General features: G+C 45.5%; 1 protein-coding gene across 1 annotated transcript in view; it reads left to right on the top strand.

Moving 5' to 3' along the window:
• The window catches only part of rnf144aa (ring finger protein 144aa), a 66,705-nt gene extending 45,118 nt beyond the window's left edge, over positions 1-21,587 (top strand). The window contains exons 2-8 of the mRNA XM_083633996.1: positions 666-816; positions 3,623-3,727; positions 4,740-4,800; positions 8,656-8,878; positions 13,451-13,598; positions 14,284-14,373; positions 16,936-21,587. Of these exons, the coding sequence (XP_083490122.1) occupies positions 682-816; positions 3,623-3,727; positions 4,740-4,800; positions 8,656-8,878; positions 13,451-13,598; positions 14,284-14,373; positions 16,936-17,067 (894 nt within the window). The 5' untranslated portion in view covers positions 666-681 and the 3' untranslated portion in view covers positions 17,068-21,587. The remainder of the gene's footprint in view (positions 1-665; positions 817-3,622; positions 3,728-4,739; positions 4,801-8,655; positions 8,879-13,450; positions 13,599-14,283; positions 14,374-16,935) is intronic.
• The last annotated feature ends 854 nt before the right edge of the window (positions 21,588-22,441 follow it).

The raw sequence follows: 22,441 nt of genomic DNA, 5'->3' as shown, positions 1-22,441 counted from the left end.
CCCAAAATAACTCTTTCTGAGTGTCACAAAAGAGAAGCGATGACGTGCGGCGAATGGCAGAAGAGAACAAAAACCTTTCTTTCATCAGAGTGAAAATTTCACAGAGGACGGGTGCCGAGAGAGCTAAGCAGCAACAGGAGCTTCAGGAGCAGCTTTGGAATCGTATTTTCTTCCCCCTGCCAGGATGTGTCACGCCTGGAATGAAAATGAACACAGCTGACACGGGCCGTTTAGGCAGAGTGCATTCAGTCTGTGCTCATACACCGTCATGCTGATTATGTCACAACAAATAAAGCACATCTTTGACTCTGGATATATTATGTAGACAGACACAAACAAAACTGAGCCAGATAGATTTCCTCTTTATGAATTTCATATCCTTTCTTGTCCTTTGTCATCCGCAGAATTATTAATATTATCCGTCCCGGTGTTGTTTACTCTTATCTTGTAAGTGCCAGCTGCAAGAGCATCACCGGCAAACAGAAAAAACCCAACACAGTTCTGTCTCAGGATGCATGTGGCTTCACTGACTGTTGGTGTCTCTCTCTCTCTCTCTCTCTCTCTGTGTCTGCCTCTCTCTCTCTCTGTCTGCCTGTCTCTCTCTCTCTCTCTCTTTCTTCTCTTCTCTATGTCTCTCTTTCCCCTCTCCCTCTGCCTCTCTGCAGCTCTGTGGCGGTGAAGATGACCACGGCACGGTACCGTCCCACCTGGGAGCTGGCTCTGGACCCGCTGGTGTCATGTAAGCTGTGCCTTGGAGAGTTCCCCCTGGAGCAGATGACCACCATCACACAGTGCCAATGTGTCTTCTGTACACTGGTGAGCAGGACACTCCAAACAGCCTCCAGGGTTCTGTAGCTGTCATAGACATCATCACAGTCAGCGTAATCTTTCCTGTGTCAACTGGCTGCATCCATGATGATCAGAATTACTGTGTGCATGGAGATAGATGGAAGTTGGGATCACAATACCTGTTTTCCAGTGGTTTTATTCTGGTTTCCTCAGATTTAACAGTTCTGACCAGATGAGAATAGGCTGCAAAAATGTAAGATGCTCTGATGCATCCAGCACCTGGTGTGTCAAAATGGCACTTTAGAAGAATTCATAACAGAGCTGCCTGAATTTAAAAAAATAAAATTATACAATACATTGATTATTTCAAAGGTACGGTCAATCAAATTGTGACAGCGGTAAGAAAAAACATTTCTATTCAAAATTATTGGGATGTGCATTTTCACTGCACTAGAGGATCTCTCTTCACACCAAAATAAAGCATTTTCAGAGGGGCGTAACGTTACAGTTTGCCCTGTGTGAATAGGCCGAGACACAGGAAGACTCAGTCACAATCTATAGAATAGAATAGAACTTTAATTGCCACGCGACCAGGGCCAGTGGTATTTGGTTTTGGTACTGTACATACTGTATGTAAAAATACATACTTCATAGTTACATCACAATAAAGTGCATACAGACATCACCCAGTAACAGTGCAATTACAACAGACAACAACCATTTAGACAAAACCATTGACGAGACACACATAAAACCACACAAAACTGCACAGTGCAGCAAGTCCTTAACTCATTGAGTGCCATGGACGAGTATGTTCGTCAATTGGTTTAGTAACGTAGAGTGCCAAGGACGAGTATGTTCGTCAATTGCGTTTTTTGACGGTGGGACGTGCATCAAAGCCAGATCCATCTCCTGTGAAAGTATGGTGGCTGTTGAATGTGTAAAAGCTATTTTAGGGACCCATTAGGTGGCGACAGTGCTCTCCAGATTACAGAAAGGCGAGGAAAAAACAGAGAAGAAGTCGTTGGGGAAACGGAAATCGCATCGCATCCGTATGCATCGATATGCATGAAGCATAACGTTAGCTGTGCCTGCAGCAGCCAATCTGCTGCCACAATTGAGCACCTCCGTGTCCGCTGCGATAGCCCATCCGCATGATTTTGTTATTAGTTGTTATTATTCTCAACTGGAAGCATGGGAGCCGGTGACAAATACACGCGGAACGCTGTAAAAAAGCTGGATGTAGCGGACTTTTCAGTGAAGAGCAAACGCAGCAGAAAGCCCCAGAGACACTCCCACACGGAGGAGGAGTGTGCAGTTGAGACGGGGGGGGGGGCACGCAGAGCAGCATACAACACTGACCCAGACAGACCCAGACAGCAGGACAGGATTGGCAAACGCAAGCTAGAATATCTGATGCCCACCAGCAGTAAATCAAGACCAGCAAGAAGCTGCACCAGGGGCCAGCGCTGCTGGTTGCAGCTAAAAAATATTGTTTTGCCAAACAAAATTCCTTGGTTTTCGCTGTTCTATTGAAGGAAATTATTTTTGAGGTGTGACTACATCAGAAAATATTAGCTTCAGTCAGTGATGTGCATGAAATGTTTAATTTCACAAAAGGCTCATTATCTCAGCTTCTAGAAAAAAACGGCTGTTTTTGGTTAAATCAAGCTATCTTCTCCGGCTGATAACTAAAGAACGGAAAATGATATCAATAAACCTGTTTTTGCTGATGATAGAAGAGAGTCTCATCGTTCTTTTTGCGTGTTCGGTGTTTACATAGTAATATCACACAATATTCTGTGGGCCTCGAGAAATCACTGAAAACGCTCTGAAACTCTGGCACTGGGAGCGTCCGTTCTCCAAAAGTGGCTGGCACTCAATGAGTTAATATAGATGGTCAATGGAGGGAGTTGAGTGTTCTTATTGCTGTGGGGGAAAAGCTGTTTTTAAAACGGGGGGATTTTGTGGCAAGTGACCTGAGACCTGGTTTGCAGGATGGGAGAGGTCTGAAATGATCTCATTTGCCCCTTTTGAAACATGGCACGCTGATGGTATATAATATGGATTCGATTGAGGGGAGGGGACAACTGATGCCTGACAGCTCAGTTTTTAAACTATTTGTATCACTCATTTGATAGTCAAACATTATTTTTCTATATCTTCTTTCTGCGGTTCGAAGAAGAGTTCGAACAAAGTCCAAAAAGGAAATGGCTTTGTTTGCTTGACCATGAAACTGAAACTGAATAAAAGGCAATAATCTTGCCGTGCATATCCGTGTGGTTGTTTTTGGTATGGCAGGGAGCCCATTTGAACAAGAACACAACATAACAGAGATGAGATTTGTCTTTCAATATTCACTGGAGCATTATCACAGACAACAAGTAACAGACAGACATACTGTAAGTCAATATTGTATTACCTGCCTCGCACTGGAACTATGGATTTTCAGATCTACATTATTCGACAAACCTATATCAAACCTCACTGTCTTCTCCAGTAGAGTAGATAGTGGAAGTTACATGGTTCCTCAAATGCTGTAAATGGCACATTGAACACATCAGTGAACGCCACAACAGAAGTGGGCTTCCTCCTTTCTCTGAAGAGAAAAACAGACAAAGATAGAAAGAGAGAGTCAAGTGCTTGTTTACTTTTAAATCTGATCGACTGACTGGCTACTGAACTCTGTGTGTGTGTGTGTGTGTGTGTGTGTGTGTGTGTGTGTGTGTGTGTGTGTGTGTGTGTGTGTGTGTGTGTGTGTGTGTGTGTGTGTGTGTGTGTGTGTGTGTGCGTGCGTGTGTGTGTGCCTCTGTGTCTTTGTTTTTCCTAACAGTGCCTGAAGCAGTATGTGGAACTCCTGATCAAAGAAGGCCTTGAAACTGCAATTAGCTGTCCAGACTCTGCCTGCCCCAAAAGGGGACATTTACAAGAAACTGAGGTATTGATATAAATAAATAAGAAATAAGTAAAAAAATATATAAATAAATATATATATTTTTTTTTCTTTTTTCTTAGATTGCCATTTAGCCTTATCTGTCCTTACTTGTTCCCAAAATCTGCACACCGAGCCCCTTGTCACAGCCTGATCCTCCCTTCCCTCTCCCTCCTATCCTAGCCCCTCAGTAATGCCTTTCCTCTGGAATGGCTTGAGACTGGACTGAATTTCCAGACACGAGGCACAACAAGTGATTCATCTGGAAATGCGTGTGCTCGACATCAGAGAAAAACAAATTATCTTTGTGGAGCGGATCAGTTCTCCCGTGCCGGGCATCTTGTAACCGCTTAGCTCATCCCCTGCGTCACGGGAAATCTGAGGTGATGAAACTAACTTAGCTGGTGTAAAAGCTCTATGCCTCGTTCAAGCTCTAGTCTCATTCAAGATGGCCACTGTGCTCCACCTGCATGAGCGGTCTGCCTTGCGAGCGGGGGTCAATCTGAGGCTAAAGTGCTCTGGTCCTGCAGGCAGTTTGGTTGATGGACTCTCTCACACATGGTTCAGCACACCGCAGACTTATGTTTCCAATCAATCAGCATCTCTGGCCCTTAATGGAACCCCGGCTCATCATCATGCCAGTCGCTGTATGCATCCTTCATTCCTCCCACTCTGACAGCAATGCCTTCCACCTGGAATTGACTGCCCTTTAAAAAAAGCTCTGGATACTCATTTCATTGCCCAATAAATGGGTACATTTAACCTTGAGTGGGTCCATGTATGCACCTGGCGTACATCCTGGCAGTGGGATTCTCTATGCCTGGGAATGAGACAGGGGGCTTATTGGTAAGCGAGGAGTTCTGATCTTGTCGAAATTTGACATTGTTCTGGAAATGAAATTCACATACTGCATGTATAATGCTTTCTTGCCTCCTATCTATAAATATGCATGACGACCTGCTTACTGAATTTCTCTGTCTCTCTCTGTCTCTGCCCCCCCCCCTCTCTCTCTCTCTAGATTGAGTGCATGGTGGCCACAGAGATGATGCAGAGATACAAGAAGCTTCAGTTTGAAAGAGGTAAGTGCGAAACATCAGTGCCAACTGAGTGGGTGATGTGTGGGTAATGACTGTCAACCACAGACACACGCGGACCTCACTGTGACGCGGACCTCCCTGTGCTACTTCACTGTGACACGGGAAAAGAGTGACGACAACCCAGTGCGGCACGTGTTGCCACTCGCTGAGTCTGAAATCACTCCTTCACCCCCTGTGGATATTTGCAGACTTGAAATAGCGCACAGCACAGGAGCGTCTGTGAAGAATCTGTGGCTGCAGAGATTTGAGTGAAACCTGTTTGCTTAGTGCATGTTAGTCTTGGGTTTTCTGTACTTGTTTCACCATATCCGCCTTGCAAGTCATTGATTCAGACTAGTCTCTTTCAGAGCCGTATAGATCGAAGAGTCCCGACATCTCCATTCACTCCAATGGACCAGTTTTTTTACTCTCAAGAGTTCCAGGAAGTAAGCTCCTGGATTAAGCAGCACTGTCGAGTTGCAGCAAAATAGACAGTTTGTGTTGTACTCTGAAAGGATTTCCCCCCCTCTTGAATCAAATTGTACATTATCAGCTTTATTTTAGCATGCAAACGTAGCGCGAGACCCATTCCTGGCTGTTCATTGGCTAATGACTCGCATTTTGGTCCTCCACTGACGCCACTCTCTCTCTAGAGGACCTAGTCTCTTTCCCACTTGTGGAATTCCGGAATCAATACAGCTGTTTATCAGTAATCAGGCAGGCAGGGTTGGGAAGTTCAGGCCAAACGCTAGCCTGATTTGTTCTGACTCAACCCTGTCATCCATCAAAGTTGATCACCGGTCCCCATCAAATATACATGAAGGGGAAAGCCTCCACTCCCAGACTTCGTTTAAAGACATTCTAATAGGACTGGCTGTAGCCTGGTGAACTGTCTGACTGACTGCGATGGAGGCAGGTATTTTAGCATAGCATGATGGAGCCAGGTCTTTTAGCATAGCATGATGGTTTAGCAGGTCTTTTAGCATAGCATGATGGAGGCTGGTCTTTTAGCATAGCATGATGGAGGCAGGTCTTTTAGCATAGCATGATGGTTTAGCAGGTATTTTAGCATAGCATGATGGTTTAGCAGGTCTTTTAGCATAGCATGATGGTTTAGCAGGTCTTTTAGCATAGCATGATGGTTTAGCAGGTATTTTAGCATAGCATGATGGAGGCAGGTCTTTTAGCATAGCATGATGGAGGCCGGTCTTTTAGCATAGCATGATGGAGGCAGGTCTTTTAGCATAGCATGATGGAGGCAGGTCTTTTAGCATAGCATGATGGTTTAGCAGGTCTTTTAGCATAGCATGATGGTTTAGCAGGTCTTTTAGCATAGCATGATGGTTTAGCAGGTATTTTAGCATAGCATGATGGAGGCAGGTCTTTTAGCATAGCATGATGGTTTAGCAGGTCTTTTAGCATAGCATGATGGTTTAGCAGGTATTTTAGCATAGCATGATGGAGGCCGGTCTTTTAGCATAGCATGATGGAGGCAGGTATTTTAGCATAGCATGATGGAGGCAGGTCTTTTAGCATAGCATGATGGTTTAGCAGGTATTTTAGCATAGCATGATGGAGGCAGGTCTTTTAGCATAGCATGATGGTTTAGCAGGTCTTTTAGCATAGCATGATGGTTTAGCAGGTATTTTAGCATAGCATGATGGAGGCAGGTCTTTTAGTATAGCATGATGGAGGCAGGTCTTTTAGCATAGCATGATGGAGGCCGGTCTTTTAGCATAGCATGATGGTTTAGCAGGTCTTTTAGCATAGCATGATGGAGGCAGGTCTTTTAGCATAGCATGGTGGTTTAGCAGGTCTTTTAGCATAGCATGATGGAGGCAGGTCTTTTAGCATAGCATGATGGAGGCCGGTCTTTTAGCATAGCATGATGGTTTAGCAGGTCTTTTAGCATAGCATGATGGAGGCAGGTCTTTTAGCATAGCATGATGGTTTAGCAGGTCTTTTAGCATAGCATGATGGAGGCAGGTCTTTTAGCATAGCATGATGGAGGCAGGTCTTTTAGCATAGCACGATGGTTTAGCAGGTCTTTTAGCATAGCATGATGGAGGCAGGTCTTTTAGCATAGCATGATGGTTTAGCAGGTCTTTTAGCATAGCATGATGGAGGCAGGTCTTTTAGCATAGCACGATGGTTTAGCAGGTATTTTAGCATAGCATTATGGAGGTAGGTATTTTAGCATAGCATGATGGAGGCAGGTCTTTTAGCATAGCACAATGGTTTAGCAGGTCTTTTAGCATAGCATGATGGTTTAGCAGGTTTTTTAGCATAGCATGATGGTTTAGCAGGTCTTTTAGCATAGCATGATGGTTTAGCAGGTATTTTAGCATAGCATGATGGAGGCAGGTCTTTTAGCATAGCATGATGGTTTAGCAGGTCTTTTAGCATAGCATGATGGAGGCAGGTCTTTTAGCATAGCATGATGGAGCCAGGTCTTTTAGCATAGCATGATGGAGGCAGGTCTTTTAGCATATCACAATGATTTAGCAGGTCTTTTAGCATAGCACGATGGTTTAGCAGGTCTTTTAGCATAGCACGATGGAGGCAGGTCTTTTAGCATAGCATTATGGCTTAGTTCAATCTGTTTTATCTCTCCCTCACTGTGCTGCTATGCACTCGCTGTCTGCAGCTGCCTGCATCTCTGTGCTTTCTACGCTTTGCAGAAGAAATGTTAACCGTGCGATAAAAGGCTTGGATATCAGTGCTGGGAAGATGATGGCAGGCCTGTGCCCTACACGCCATGCTGTCAATGTAGACATGCTAATCGGGGACATGGGAGTTCCCACGCTATAGAGGGCTATCGCTCGTTCATGCCACGTGCCCTGCAGATTCTCCACCCACACAGAGTCACATACACAGACACACTCCATTCACATGCAGCCACATACATGCATTAAGACAAAGCACAAAGACACACACATAATCACACAAACACACAGCACAGGCACACACACACACACACACACACGCATAAACACACAGCACAAAGACACACATAAACACACAAAGACACCGCACAAAGACACACACATAAACACACAGCACAAACACACACACACAAACACACAGCACAAAGACACACACATAAACACACAGCACAGGCACACAGAAAAGGGGCCGTGAATGCAAGATATCCTATAAATGAAGAAAAGGCCTCACAGAGCTGTTGATGCTGCCTTGATAAGGGCAGTCAGCCATCTCATCAATGTCCCGGTCCAGTCAGGCAGAATGGGGGCTGTAACCGTTCCATATTTCTCAGGCTGAGCCAAGAGTGCATGTGAGAGTGCATGTGAGAGTGCATGTGGAATATGCGCTCGGGGCTCTTGGCAGAGGGGAAGGAGGACAAGAAGGGCATCACACTCTAAACTTGCAATGACAGAATTGGTGGAAAATTATGCATTTTTTTTCTCACCCCAAAAAGTAATGGAAAATTATTATTCAGTATTCAAAATGTTTTGGAAAAATCATGGAAATTGGTTAATAGAATTTCAGATTTTTAATACTTTATACTTTTAGAACCAGTTAAGCAAACTTTGTAGATCTAAGTTTTAAGGAATCATCATAAAATTGCTTGATTGATAGACTTTAGCTGTAAGAATCAGCAAAAAAAAGAGACTACTCCACAAATAATATTAATGTCTCAAGAACTGAGATGTGTAGGAACCCGTTTACCAATATGCAAGGTTGCGTTCATGAGTGTGAATTGGTGAATAGATCAGTTACAAATGGCATATATATCTTCAGTACATTCACGCTGCGATCATCATTGTGTGTGTTAGATGAGTCTCTCCTCAAAGAGCTGCTGTTGTTGATGCCGGCCCTTGTTGTGTGCCGTCACAGAGGTGCTACTGGACCCGTGCCGGACGTGGTGCCCTTCCTCCACATGCCAGGCCGTGTGCCAGCTCCCAGAGGCAGACACGCCCGGCTCAGCGCTGCCCCAGCTGGTCCAGTGTGCCGTCTGCGCCCTGGAGTTCTGCTCCGCCTGCAAGGCCAACTGGCACCCCGGAGTGGCCTGCCAGGAGAGCACCCTGCCCATCACCTCCTTCCTGCCCGGAGAGAACAGGTCTGCTGTGGATGGCTTTGGATCGCTTTGATTTGTTGGTGTCATCCCTCTTTCTGTCTCGTCACTTCCCTTCATTATCTTGTTCCCAACTGCACTCATTCTCATTCTCTCTCTCTCTCTCTCTCTCTCTCTCTCTCTCTCTCTCTCTCTCTCTCTCTCTCTCTCTCTCTCTCTCTCTCTCTTTTTTTTCTGTTATCTTTCTCATTATCTCCATTTTGCTCTTGCTCTTATTGATCAGATCTATGTGGTGCATCTCTGTAATCTGAATACCACATACACAGATTACACATTCATTCAACACATTCAGACATGGTTCTACTTCAGTGATCTTATATTTATGTTTGACTAATGAGGTCTGTAGTAACTGATAATAAAGGAGCTGCCCGTGCTGGATAATATAATAACTTGTCAAAATGTAATAAAACACTCTGTAAATGGGTCCAAAATACAATAAAACTTGCGTAATATTCCATTAGTGATTACTACTTAAAAAGTAATATATTTAAAAAATGTGATGTAATAAAAATATTGATGATTAATGTTACAACTCTAGTTATTTAAATATTCGTTTCTTAGTACTTCATCAGTTAAAAATATGTTACACTCCTTATGAGGTAATAATTGCCAGTTAATGTAAAAATGTGATGTGATTGCATTAGCCAACAATTTATTATAGTAACTGATTTCATTACATTTTCAATCGATTTTAGAGGTACATTTGATTACATTTTATTACAAGTTGCTACAAGGCCTAACTGCAGAGGCAACCCTTGCCAACTCCTGGAAACAATATTCCTATTCTCAGAAGAGGAGTAGCAGTCTGGGATTAATGGTGAGCTCAACTGATCATTCAGTAGCAGGATCAATGTTCCAAAGCTTGAGTTCATTCATGAATATATATTAGCCCGTAGAGAGAGCCCGTCTATAGTTCCAGGAAGGCTGCTCAGTCATGTAAGAAACAGTAGGACTCATCCGGTGACTCGTTAAATATGGATTGACAGCTGGTCTGGTTGGCTGTGTTGCTGCCTGTGTCCTTGGGGGAGCAGCTCAGGTTAGCCAGGGTTTAGCTGGGGATCAGCCAGGGATACAATACAAAGTAAAAGGCAGACATAAAAGAACAATCTCCTGAATCTAAACTGCAATGAAGAGCTATTAATCTTTTTAAGGATGCAGTGATGAATCTGTGAGGGGAGAGGAGGGGAAGCTTGACAGGCCTGTCCCAAGATGTGTGCAGCTGACCCACCGCTCTCTGATATCCTCTTAACCTCCAAACCTCATTAGTACCACAGAGCTTTCCTCTATCTGCATAGGTTCAGGGCCGTGCTCATAGGGCCAAGCGGAGGGGGAGAGAGGATTACCAGGACTACTCTTAGAAGTTAGGAGCTAACCCTCGCTGGCTGAACGGCACCTCCTTAGATGTTAGGAGCTAACCCTCGCTGGCTGAACTGCACCTCCTTAGATGTTAGGAGCTAACCCTCGCTGGCTGAACTGCACTTCCTTAGATGTTAGGAGCTAACCCACGCTGGCTGAACTGCACTTCCTTAGATGTTAGGAGCTAACCCTCGCTGGCTGAACTGCACCTCCTTAGATGTTAGGAGCTAACCCTCGCTGGCTGAACTGCACTTCCTTAGATGTTAGGAGCTAACCCTCGCTGGCTGAACGGCACCTCCTTAGATGTTAGGAGCTAACCCTCGCTGGCTGAACTGCACCTCCTTAGAAGTTAGGAGCTAACCCTAGCTGGCTGAACTGCTCCTCCTTAGATGTTAGGAGCTAACCCTCGCTGGCTGAACTGCACCTCCTTAGATGTAAAGCGCAAATTATGCTCGAGCGAAATCGACGGCGCTGACTGCGCGGCGTCAACTCCTTGTTGTGAGGAATGAGGAAATGCCATTTCCTTATTTAACAGTGCTTGTCCCTCATCTAGCAAAGCCTTCTGCAGGCTCACCGGAATGAGTTTTGAAATGACAATAAAATGTCCCCCCACCGACATGATTGCAAGTTATTGGTAAACGACACTATAATGTTTTGGACATGTACCGCAGCCAACGCGCCGAGTTACGTTTCGAGTATGCACAGTCTCGCTGTTGCCGCTAGTTGGCGGCAAGGCTCCTCCAAGTCGAGGCTGCGCAGAACCCTGTAGATGTTAGGAGCTAACCCTCGCGATTGTGAAAGCTCTGGATTCTGATCCTTCCCTTCCCGAGCATGTTCTCAGCCTTGTTGTTTGGAGGAAGGTAGTCTCCCCCCAGACTCAAATATTACGTTGAATCGCTGCGCTCCGCATACTACATAAGTGAGTCTGTGCCACTTAACAGCCACTGCTGGTTTTTGAAGGCGGGTTGAAATTGAATGAGTGACAGGTCGTAGCACCGATGAGAGAGAGGTTCGAAAAATGGGCTGCGCCTCCCGTGTCGTCTGATCGCAAAGTCGTTACCGATTGGGGAGGACTGAATCCACCACTGGCATATGACTGGCCAAGTGAACGGTTCCCTCCCATAACCAGCCAGCTGAGGTAAAGTGTCCCAGAGCCAGAGAGAGCTCTGCAGCATGCAGTAACGTAGTGTATCAGCGTAGAGTAGTGTAAGAACTCTCATGGGTCTGCCGTTGAGACTAGGAGGAACTTGGCTGGAGAAATTATGAAGCTGCTAATTTGAATGGCAGCCTCGTACCAGACCTGATCACAGCAGACCTGACCTATAGGTCAGGTCACGGCTATTATGTTAAAGGACAGGTATTCCTCTGTGAAATGTTCCATTTACCATCAGGCCCTCTGCCTGCCTGCGATAAGCTTTCAGTTTCCCATGAGCAATTACTTTCTTTGCATAACAGCCAGTATCCCAAAGAAGGGTGTTTTCTCCACCTCCCCCCCCCCCCCCCCCCCCCCCCCCCCCCCACACACACACACACACACACACACACACACACACACACACACACACACACACACACACACACAGTATTTTTCTTGGGCATTGCTCAAGATGCCCAGAATAATATGTAACAAATGGAGTTGCCTTAAAAATGCTAAGATCCACCCATCTAGTCAATGAGTGCAAAGCAATATTGACAGTGCTTTCTGTTACAAAGTCACAGCTGTGCTTAGATTGCCTAAAAGAAAGGACAAAGTTTGATTAGGAATGTTTCAGAAAATAAGCCAGGAACGATTCAAATGCCGACCAAGTATCTCACCCCCCCCCCCCCCCCCCCTTAATTCAGCAAACTCTTGTTTTCTGGCTTTGTTTCAAGTTGGCGTCAAGATGAATGGAGGTGTGTGTTGTGGGGGGGGGGGGGGGGGGGGGGGTTTGGGGCTCGCTGAATGTGCTGTAATTCACTCAGGACCGGTTCAATCAATAGGTGGAGAATTGGCCTGGAAATGAATGGGCTTGTTTTGTGTCCTAGGAGGAAAGTGACCTGCTGGCCTCCTGCGCTGACGAGTCAGCACTTTGACTGACACGAGACAAATGGAGACAAATTAACTTTTACTGAGAGAAATGGATATCTAGTTAGACGGAAATGGTCGTGGTCTATATAGAAAGAATGTTGATCGTAGAAGCTGTGGTTCCAAAGTTATGGACCAAAATGTAAAGAGGGCAGCTATAGCACCACCGTGAGGTCAATCGGTGTAATTGTTTAGGCCAGAGTAGAAGAGTACTCTATGAACCTATGTACCCAATTTGGGAACAGTCGCTCTTATGGTTTGTGAGCTACGGGTACTTATTTTTGCCATAGCTCCGCCTATAGTCGAAATGACACAATTGTTTTTTACCAAGGTTAATTCGCAACGGACAATGCGTTCCGGAGTTAGGACGATTTTTTTAAACTAGGCCACACCCACAAAAGTTCGGAAGTCGATTATATCGCAACGGTGCGGTCTTGCAAAAAAACGTAAAATAAGTTTTGTGCAGGACAGTCCACACATGCTGTGTGGTGTGGTTTGGTGAAGATTGGACAACATTTGAAGGAGAAATTGCGGAAAAAAAACTATTTTGGAGAAAATTCAAAATGGCGGAAGATCTAGTTAGACGGAAATGGGCGGGGCCTCTATCAGCAGATGCGGAATGACCCAAGGAATCCAGGGAATTTTGATTGTAGATGCTACGGTTCAAAAGTTAGGGACCAAAACATAAAGAGGGCTGTTATAGCGCCACCTAGTGGTCAACTAGTGTAATTTTTCCGCCCATAGTAAAAGGTGACTCTAGTGAACCTACCTACCAAGTTCGGTAGCGGCAGGTCTTATGGTTTCTGAGTGGGACCAAATCGGCGACTAAATTGGTGACTAATGGGTGGACAAACCCTGTCATAGGGCCTGCGCCCTGCGTGCGCTGGACAAAAACAGTTAATGACAGGTGGTTTTTAGAAGAGTCTCATACAGACTGCTGAATTGAAGCTATTAAACACTCCTGGCACCAGTAACAACGTTATACTGTCCTCTAGCACAAACGGTAGTAAATATTAATCACTGCCTTATTACCATCGAATCTCCAACACTTCTGGTAAAATGAATGTCAATTAGATTTGATTTCATGACGAGAGTAAAAAGAGAAAACATCACGTTACTGTCTCTGTCCTCCACAGCTCTTTCTATAAGAATGAAGAAGATGATGCACCGATCAAGCGCTGTCCTAAATGTAAAGTTTACATTGAGAGGGATGAAGGCTGTGCCCAGATGATGTGCAAGAATTGCAAACACGCCTTCTGCTGGTACTGTCTGGAGTCCCTGGATGTGAGTTATACAGGCCAATGGTTCCTACTACTTCCCCTGTTCCTTGATAGTCACTGCCAGAGCAATAAGAGAAACATTGTGCTTTCTTCCCAGCTACATATCGCTCTAGAGATTAATATTTCAAAACTATTTGCATGCTGCCTGACCAGGTTTGTTGTAGAGATATCATTTGTCTCCTTGTGACAGCAATGACTTTCATATTCAGAAGATTGTAGCTAACCTTGGACTTGATAAGATGCTTTTCTGAAATGATTTTTTTCTTCCTATGAAATCCATTACAAGACATTAATGAAACATTAATGAAAATGACAGTTTTCACTGAGCTCAGATAAGGCTCACCATATGAGCCGTGGTGCATTATGTCATCCTAATTCTATAAGCACAGACGATTGATTGGCCCACACAGGTCATTTAAATGCCTTTACGTCTGCCAATCTGAGAAGAGCTGCCTGTGTCTTTCCAGACAACTAATGGTGTGTGTGTGTGTGTGTGTGTGTGTGTGTGTGTGTGTGTGTGTGTGTGTGTGTGTGCGCGTGTGCGCGTGTGTGTGTGTGTGTGTGTGTGTGTGTGTGTGTGTGTGTGTGTGCGCGTGTGTGTGTGTGTGTGTGTGTGTGTGTGTGTGTGTGTGTGTGTGTGTGTGTGTGTGTGCGCGTGCGTGCGTGCGTGTTATGTGTGCGTGTGACAGGATGACTTTCTCCTGATCCACTATGACAAAGGGCCCTGTCGAAACAAATTGGGACACTCCAGGGCGTCTGTTATCTGGCACAGAACACAGGTGAGAGCTTGTGTGTGTGTGTGTGTGTCTGTCTCTCTCTCTCTGTCTGTCTCCCTCTGTGTCTCTCTGTCTGTCTGTCTCTCTCTGTGTCTCTCGCAGCGCTCCCACTTTTATCTGCACTGCAGCATGTGGCCGTGCATGTGCTCTCTCGCTCCCTCAAGTGCTCACATGCGATGACAGGACGTATACAATAGGAAAAGGACAGCTTGATCCATGTGCTGTCAAAAGTGTCTGCTAAACTAGGTGGCCAGGTCCCTGCTGTCTCTAAGGTCCCTGCTGTCTCTAAGGTCCCTGCTGTCTGACCTCCTGCTGTCTCTAAGGTCCCTGCTGTCTCTGAGGTCCCCCCCCCCCGCTGTCTCTAAGGTCCCCTGCTGTCTCTAAGGTCCCCGCTGTCTCTAAGGTCCCTGCTGTCTCTAAGGTCCCTGCTGTCGCTAAGGTCCCCGCTGTCTCTAAGGTCCCCCGCTGTCTCTATGGTCCCTGCTGTCTCTAAGGTCCCAGCTGTCTCTAAGGTCCCCTGCTGTCTCTAAGGTCCCTGCTGTCTCTAAGGTCCCTGCTGTCTCTAAGGTCCCCTGCTGTCTCTAAGGTCCCTGCTGTCTCGGTCCCCTGCTGTCTCTAAGGTCCCCGCTGTCTCTAAGGTCCCTTGCTGTCTCTAAGGTCCCTGCTGTCTCTAAGGTCCCTGCTGTCGCTAAGGTCCCCGCTGTCTCTAAGGTCCCCCGCTGTCTCTATGGTCCCTGCTGTCTCTAAGGTCCCAGCTGTCTCTAAGGTCCCCTGCTGTCTCTAAGGTCCCTGCTGTCTCTAAGGTCCCCTGCTGTCTCTAAGGTCCCTGCTGTCTCGGTCCCCTGCTGTCTCTAAGGTCCCCGCTGTCTCTAAGGTCCCTTGCTGTCTCTAAGGTCCCCGCTGTCTCTAAGGTCCCCGCTGTCTCTAAGGTCCCTGCTGTCTCTAAGGTCCCCCCTGCTGTCTCTAAGGTCCCTGCTGTCTCTAAGGTCCCTGCTGTCTCTAAGGTCCCTGCTGTCTCTAAGGTCCCCCCTGCTGTCTCTAAGGTCCCTGCTGTCTCTAAGGTCCCTGCTGTCTCTAAGGTCCCTGCTGCCTCTAAGGTCCCTGCTGTCTCTAAGGTCCCTGCTGTCTCTAAGGTCCCTGCTGCCTCTAAGGTCCCCCCTGCTGTCTCTAAGGTCCCCCCTGCTGTCTCTAAGGTCCCTGCTGTCTCTAAGCATGTCTACTGTGCAGACCTTTTGAAATCATTCAGATGCCTCTGTAGTGCCTGTAGGCCTACCTATGAAACTGAATGAAATGACGGATTACATCATGGATTAGATAGGTCATTTCCCACGCCTGTTCTTCCTCCATGCTGCCCTGGCTTGTGCTGCCAGCCTGATAATGCCTTCAAGTCACTGACAGGCTCAGGCTAGTGCTGTTAGAACGGCTCTACCGCTGCACACTGACAGAGGCTCAGGCGAGTGCTGTTGGAACGGCTCTACCGCTGCACACTGACAGAGGCTCTACCGCTGCACACTTCCCACATTTCACCTCAGTATCTCTCCTTAGCCAACTCATCTATTCATAGGCTGGCAGCACATTCCATTGTCCAACATGCTTGTTATGTTGTCAACATTAGCATACACACTGGCATCTGTTGCCCAGTGGGCAGGCGGAGTCATACGGTTACAGTTCATCTTGTGGGAGCTAGCTCTAGCTTCTTGCAGGCGGAGTCATACGGTTACAGTTCATCTTGTGGGAGCTAGCTCTAGCTTCCTTGCTCTGTCTCTTTTCTCTCGCTCTCCACATTTGACCCAGCCTTGAGCCCTCAGATCTTGAGAAATGTCCCTCGACTCAAATATCTGATATGTGCCGGCCAAATGTGGCTCATGTAAGACTTGTTACAACTTCTCCCATGCACCGACCTGTATCTATCAGATGGGTTGTGTTTATCCACCAGTGTCATACCTTCAGGTAGAAGGTTTTGCTCTCCATCATGCAAGTATGGTTGGGGTCTGTTACTCTGAGCAAATGGGGATATTGCACTCAATCCACTATGCTTCTCTCTACATCACAACCTCTCCACCGGCTGTAAAAAAGACAGTCAGTAATGCTGCTATGTGTTCTTGATAACAGGCACTTGTCCTTCAGAGACCTGCCCCCGAGTGATCACACACAAAAAAACATCTCTTCTCTCTCGAAATGGAAGGAAAAGCATTATGCTATTATAAGTCACTGCTGCATGTGACTGCATGTTATGCATTCCATTTTGTAGCTCTGATGTTGCGCTGGTGTCTGGCGCCCCCATGTGGTGAACTATCTAACTTGCTCTGCTCATTAATGTAAAGAGAAAATCCACTTACATCATTCGTCTCATCTCTTTTTTTCCCACATGCGATGTTAGCAATGCAGTGATGCTGGTTTGTTTTATATGATTAGCCAGGGCGAGTTCGTAGTTAGAGAGACCATAGCAAGTTCAGTTCCCAAAACACAAATGTTTTGCACATCAGCAGCAGCCATGTATCCTACTGAAGTGTTCATTAAAATGTGTATAAATTAACCTTTTAATTGCTGTTGCTCCCTCTCCAGGTTGTGGGGATCTTTGCTGGGTTTGGCCTTCTCCTGCTGGTCGCCTCCCCTTTCCTCCTGTTGGCCACGCCCATCGTCCTCTGCTGTAAGTGCAAGTGCAGCAAAGGTGACGACGACCCTCTGCCCACCTAAACACGCCACCGGAGAAGAGGCGGAGCCGGAGAGCCACCCCGAGGATGGGCCATCGTTTTTCCTTTCCACCCCTTTACATTCTTTTCCTCCCACCAGCTTTGAGTGCTTCATTTTTGGGGGCGGGCCTGCGCCAGCCCCGCCCGCTTTTGGATCCATCGCTCTGCATGGAAGAAAAGCTACCCGACACCATGGCCTGGAGGAGGGGCCCGGGGTCAAAGGTCAGAGGAGGTCAGACTTGTGAAAAGGACCGTGGTGTCCTTGTGTGTGAGACATTGGTGGTTTGGGTATGTGTAGCAAGTCTGGGCCACTTCAGGGGGCCTTAGCCAGTGGGTTACTGTGGTGTGGTACATATGGTGGGTCATTACAAGCAAAGTAAATATATGAGTGTTAAGAAATGCTTTGTATTGTTCTCTTGTATGGACATTGTTATTCAGGAGCCATTTTTGAGACTTTATCGCTCTTGTTTTGTTAGTTTGTCGTACGCAAAAAAGCTTTTTTCCTCCCACCACCACACTCTGTAGCTCTACAGGTTCAGTCAGTAGCATTAGAGTTACACCACGCATGTTTGGTGTTGACTCTGTTTGCACACAGGACATGCTTTTCTTTGTCATGTTCACGACTGAGGTAGAGATGGGAGACTGTCGGCCCTCTCAGCTCACTGTACAGCACCTCCTCTTGATGATGTCACTGTACGGAACGTCCTCTTGATGATGTCACTGTACGGAACGTCCTCTTGATGATGTCACTGTACGGAACATCCTCTTGATGATGTCACTGTACAGCACGTCCTCTTGATGATGTCACTGTACGGAATGTCCTCTTGATGATGTCAATGTTTTATAACCTTTTGCTTTCAACAGAACTGTGCTCAACAGTAGTGTCCAGGTGTTGTACTTTTGAGTGTTTCCCAAACCGTTAGTTTGTTACAAATTTAAAGGGGATTTCCACTCAAACTTGAGAATTCATGTTATTCCAGTGGTCAGGTGACAGTCAGGTTATTACTGTGGTCAGGTGACAGCGAGTCATGTTATTACTGTAGTCAGGTGACAGCGAGTCATGTTATTACTGTAGTCAGGTGACAGTAAATGGGAGATAATTTTGTTGACCCTCGGAATGATAGCCTAAGTTTTATACCCAAATGAGCTTCATTCTATTATCTAGTACTAGTACTATGGCTAGTTGTTAACCACTGGTGTGATCCCAGTCACCTGTACCATCTTTCCCAACTCATTTTCTATGGAGCAACTGCAAACATATTTTGTGACAGCTGGAGTTCTCTGGTTTCTGTATTTTTGAAGATCTGACAAATATTTATCAGGGTTCCTACACAGTATCGAAAAGTATGGAATTAGATTTGAGTAATTTCCAGGTCTGGATAAGTATGGAAAAAAGAAGATGCAGTTTGGAAAAACAATTGCGTTTGCAGACTAGTGCCCCTATTCTGTTTTCTAAAATAGAAAATTCCGCATAATTATGTTTTTCTCACATTTTCTCCCCAATTGTCGATGGCCAATTATTCCCCCCGCTGTCCCGGTCATTGCTCCACCCCCTCTGCTGATCTGGGGAGAGTTGTAAACTAGCACATGCTTCCTCGGATAAATGTGCATTCGCCAGCCGCTTCTTTTCACCTGACAGTGAGGAGTTTCACCGGCAGGACGTAGCGTGGGCCACATGTACTGGGGGGAATAGCGTAATTGTCAATTGACAATCACGCTATTCCCCCCAGTTCCCCTCCCCCCCCAAACAGGCACCCTGATCGACCAGAGGAGCTACTAGTGCAGCGACCAGGACCCATACCCTTAATCCGGCTTCCCACCCGCAGACATGGCCAATTGTGCCTGTATGGACGCCCGACCAAGCAACCTGCAACGCTCATGTTTGTAGGCAGGGAATCTACCGCTGCACTACCCAGACGCACAAAATTCAGAATTTCTACAAAACTAAATTGATCATAAAACAGTGTTTTTCATGCCGTTTTGGAGCAGCCAGCACAGCCAAAATGTTTACTGCTGTGTGTGTGTGTGTGTGTGTATGGGAGGGGGGGGGGTGTGTGTGTGTGAGTGTGTGAGAGAGAGAGAGGGAGAGGGCGGGCCAGAGCCTGCTTGATGTTGTCTAAAGCAAGGCAAGAAGTATGGCGTGTGACCGAACGCACACTCCTACACTGAGCTGCCTCGTCTACGCCTGTGCGCCTGTGCGTCACAGTCTGCAAAACAGATCTGCCTCAAGTGCCTTCTAACTGTAGCAAATCTTCCATACATCCACCACCAATATCTGCAGCAATTATGCAGCAGTATCTAAATTAATTATTATCATCATAAAATGCTGTGCATTGAACTTGTCTGGGTTTGGTGTTAATTGTAGTACCTAGCTACAATTTCTCACAATTTGGAAACATAATAGTACACATAGTCAGAATCTAACATGCATGTTAATGGTTGGATTTTAAACCATTTATTTACATAATAAACATCTAGCTATTCAAAAGTTAGCAGTAGGCCAGTGCAAAATAATGAAAAGAAAGAGCCTATACATCTCTTCCTCTCTACCCGTCTCTTTTGCCATGTCCCTATCTGTCCCAGAGTGGACAAATGGAGTGAAGTCAAACTCAAGGTATTTGGTCAAATATTTTGTGATTTGTCCAGATCTCCCAGCCCTGTGCCAGAGAAAGTGGGCTAGAGCTCACCCATATGAACATATGGATGTGGGGCAGAAGGTTGTTGGTTCAATCCTTGCATCAGATGAAATGTTCACAGCTGGTGACTGTAACATACCAGCAGTTTGTGCTTTATCATTAGTAGTTTCAACACTAAGCTGATGAGGGGGACTGGAATGAGATAGATGGCTGATTCTAGGTCAGTGAGATAAACAGCCGTTTTGTGTGTAGTTGTTCGCTGCTTCACCGTCTGACTCTTTACACTTTCAGATCAGGTCCCAAAGCCCAAACAGTCTACAGACTGTAGATGTGATTTTTTCTGTAGTCTCACACCTAGCGGCCGCCTACAGCTCTCATTCCATTATTAGAAAAATCGTCAGTAAAACTTCAACTGTCTGTGGCTTGCTCTCATAATCACCTGCTCATATCTCTGTGGAGGTGGGGGGGGACCAGATAGCTCCTGGTGGTGGTGGTGGTGGAGCGGGAATCAAACCGTCCACCCGCTTTTGCCCGTGTCTCTACGTGGTCGACAACTCCTTCGCACCACCAGCTCCCCTTCGTTCCCACATATCTTCTCTGAGCGCTTTTCACTCTTTCCTCTGGCTGTCGCTTTTCAAAACTGACTGAGGCTCGAAGCCACAATCTCAAAACTGACTGAGGCTCGAACCCACGAGCTCAGAACGTACTGAGGTTCGAATCCACAAGCTCAGAACTGCTGGGCGGCAAACTCTCTGAGCCACTGGGTCACACTTTTCTTAACACAGGTTTTTCTTAGAGCTTTTCAGTCTTTCCTCTGGCTGTCGCCATTAAAAACTGACTGAGGGCCGAACCACGAGCTCAAACCTGACTGAGGCTCGAACCCAAGAGCTCAAACCTACTGGGTGCAGTGGGTGGCAATCTATGGTCTGAAAAATATACAGAGAAGTTTGGAAATCTGAGTGTGAAAAGTATGGAATTTTGAAATGGAAAATGTGTAGGAACCCTGATTTAGAGTCTGTGCCGTTACTGTACAGGAATTACTCAAATTGAGTGGTGTTCCCCTTTATGGTCAGCATGAATACAAAGTCTAACTGTAGACGTTGTGTCCAACAATCCACTGAAGGAGATGTCACTCAAGTCATTCTCTGACCCAGTTGCTGGTTTAGCCAAATAGAAATGAATGGCCTTATATTATTGAAAGTAGCCAAAAAAAAGGGGGGGAGGGGGCATTTCCCTGTGAATTAAGAGTCAAAAATAAAAAACTGAATAATCCCAGGGAAAGCACATTGAAAGACATTTTCAAAACATTAGTCAGTGAAGCCCTTTATTTTATATTCAAATGATTCTATGATGTCATCCATATGCCACACTGTTAATAGCCATACTGTATAACCCAAACTGCTGTTATTAAAATTACTATCCTTTGTGTGAACCAGGGCCTGTATTATTTACTAAGCCTCGCTGAGCAGGACAGCTGATCTACAACCACCCACCTGACCATCATCACCAATGATCCGAAGCTGAACTGAGATCACATCTCCTGCTCTTTGGTGCTTAACAAATACCTGCTGGCCAAAATTGCAAACTTGCATATGTTAGTGGTCTGAGTGTTAATGTTACGTTTGGCTGGTAGTGAGACCTTCAATAACAAGCAGCTACTGCTTGCAGGGATCAGGGATGTCAAAATAGTCTATAGAAGAAATTAAAAGAATGTTCCATTTTGGGCACATTATAACAAAGCTGCTCTGATATCACTTTATCTATGCAAGTTTGTACATTAGCATTCTTAAAAGATCATTGATTTGGTCATATCAACTGTATGCTATACGTATCATTTCAACGGTTCTGTAGTAAAAGTTGCATATTGCCACCATTATGTGCATATCATGGTTTTTATTTAATCAGGGAATTATGCAGGAACCATCAATTTTTTTGTTCACCATCTAATCTTCATTTCCATTACATATCTATGTTGTTGTCTTTTAGCTACACTTAAACGTAATTTTGAAAACCAGGACAAAAATGGCCACTTTAATTTTTTTTCTCTTTGGGGTTTGATGGCAAGGAGTGAGACATAGCAGTGATCCAAGGCCATCCACCTCAAATGCTTTTGCTAGTTGAATATCTATATGTGAAACATTATTTCTGTGTTATATCAGTTTTATTATGTGACATCATTTTGTCATATACAGATTATTTCAATGTGTAGAAGATCTCCGTCTGCAGTGACTGTTTCTTATGTTAGGGTCTGCAACCCTTATGTGATTTTGTTGATGAAACGGATCAAAGCGTTTGCTACCATGCCATTCCATTCTTATGAGCATGCCATTTAATTCATCCTTCCTTCTGGTGTAATTACACCAGTGTCCATGCAGCATTTCATGGGAAATGTGGCTACAGCAACCGAGAACAGTCAAGTGGTCAACAGTAGGCAGAATGTCATCAGCAACACCCTCCTGCCCTCATAGAGTCTACTAGATAAACATACTTGTGATTATTAGCATTACATTCGGAGTACAGTACCTTACCTGTAGCTTATATAGACCTCAACAGTTACGTGACATTTCTTGCCGCGGCAGTGACTTTCCCATTCACAAAAAAATTAAGAGAATAGAAAATTAGTTTTTTCCCCGATGTTATTTTTTATTTTTGCTCCAACTGAAATATGTTATGGTCACTCATGATTCAGTAGGTCAGGGGTTGGCTTATTTCCAGCCTTAAAACTCGTTATATAAGGATTTT

Source organism: Poromitra crassiceps (genome assembly GCF_964638095.1).
Source record: "Poromitra crassiceps genome assembly, chromosome: 3".
Taxonomy (NCBI): domain Eukaryota; kingdom Metazoa; phylum Chordata; class Actinopteri; order Beryciformes; family Melamphaidae; genus Poromitra; species Poromitra crassiceps.
This window is presented reverse-complemented; position numbering and strand designations above follow the sequence as displayed.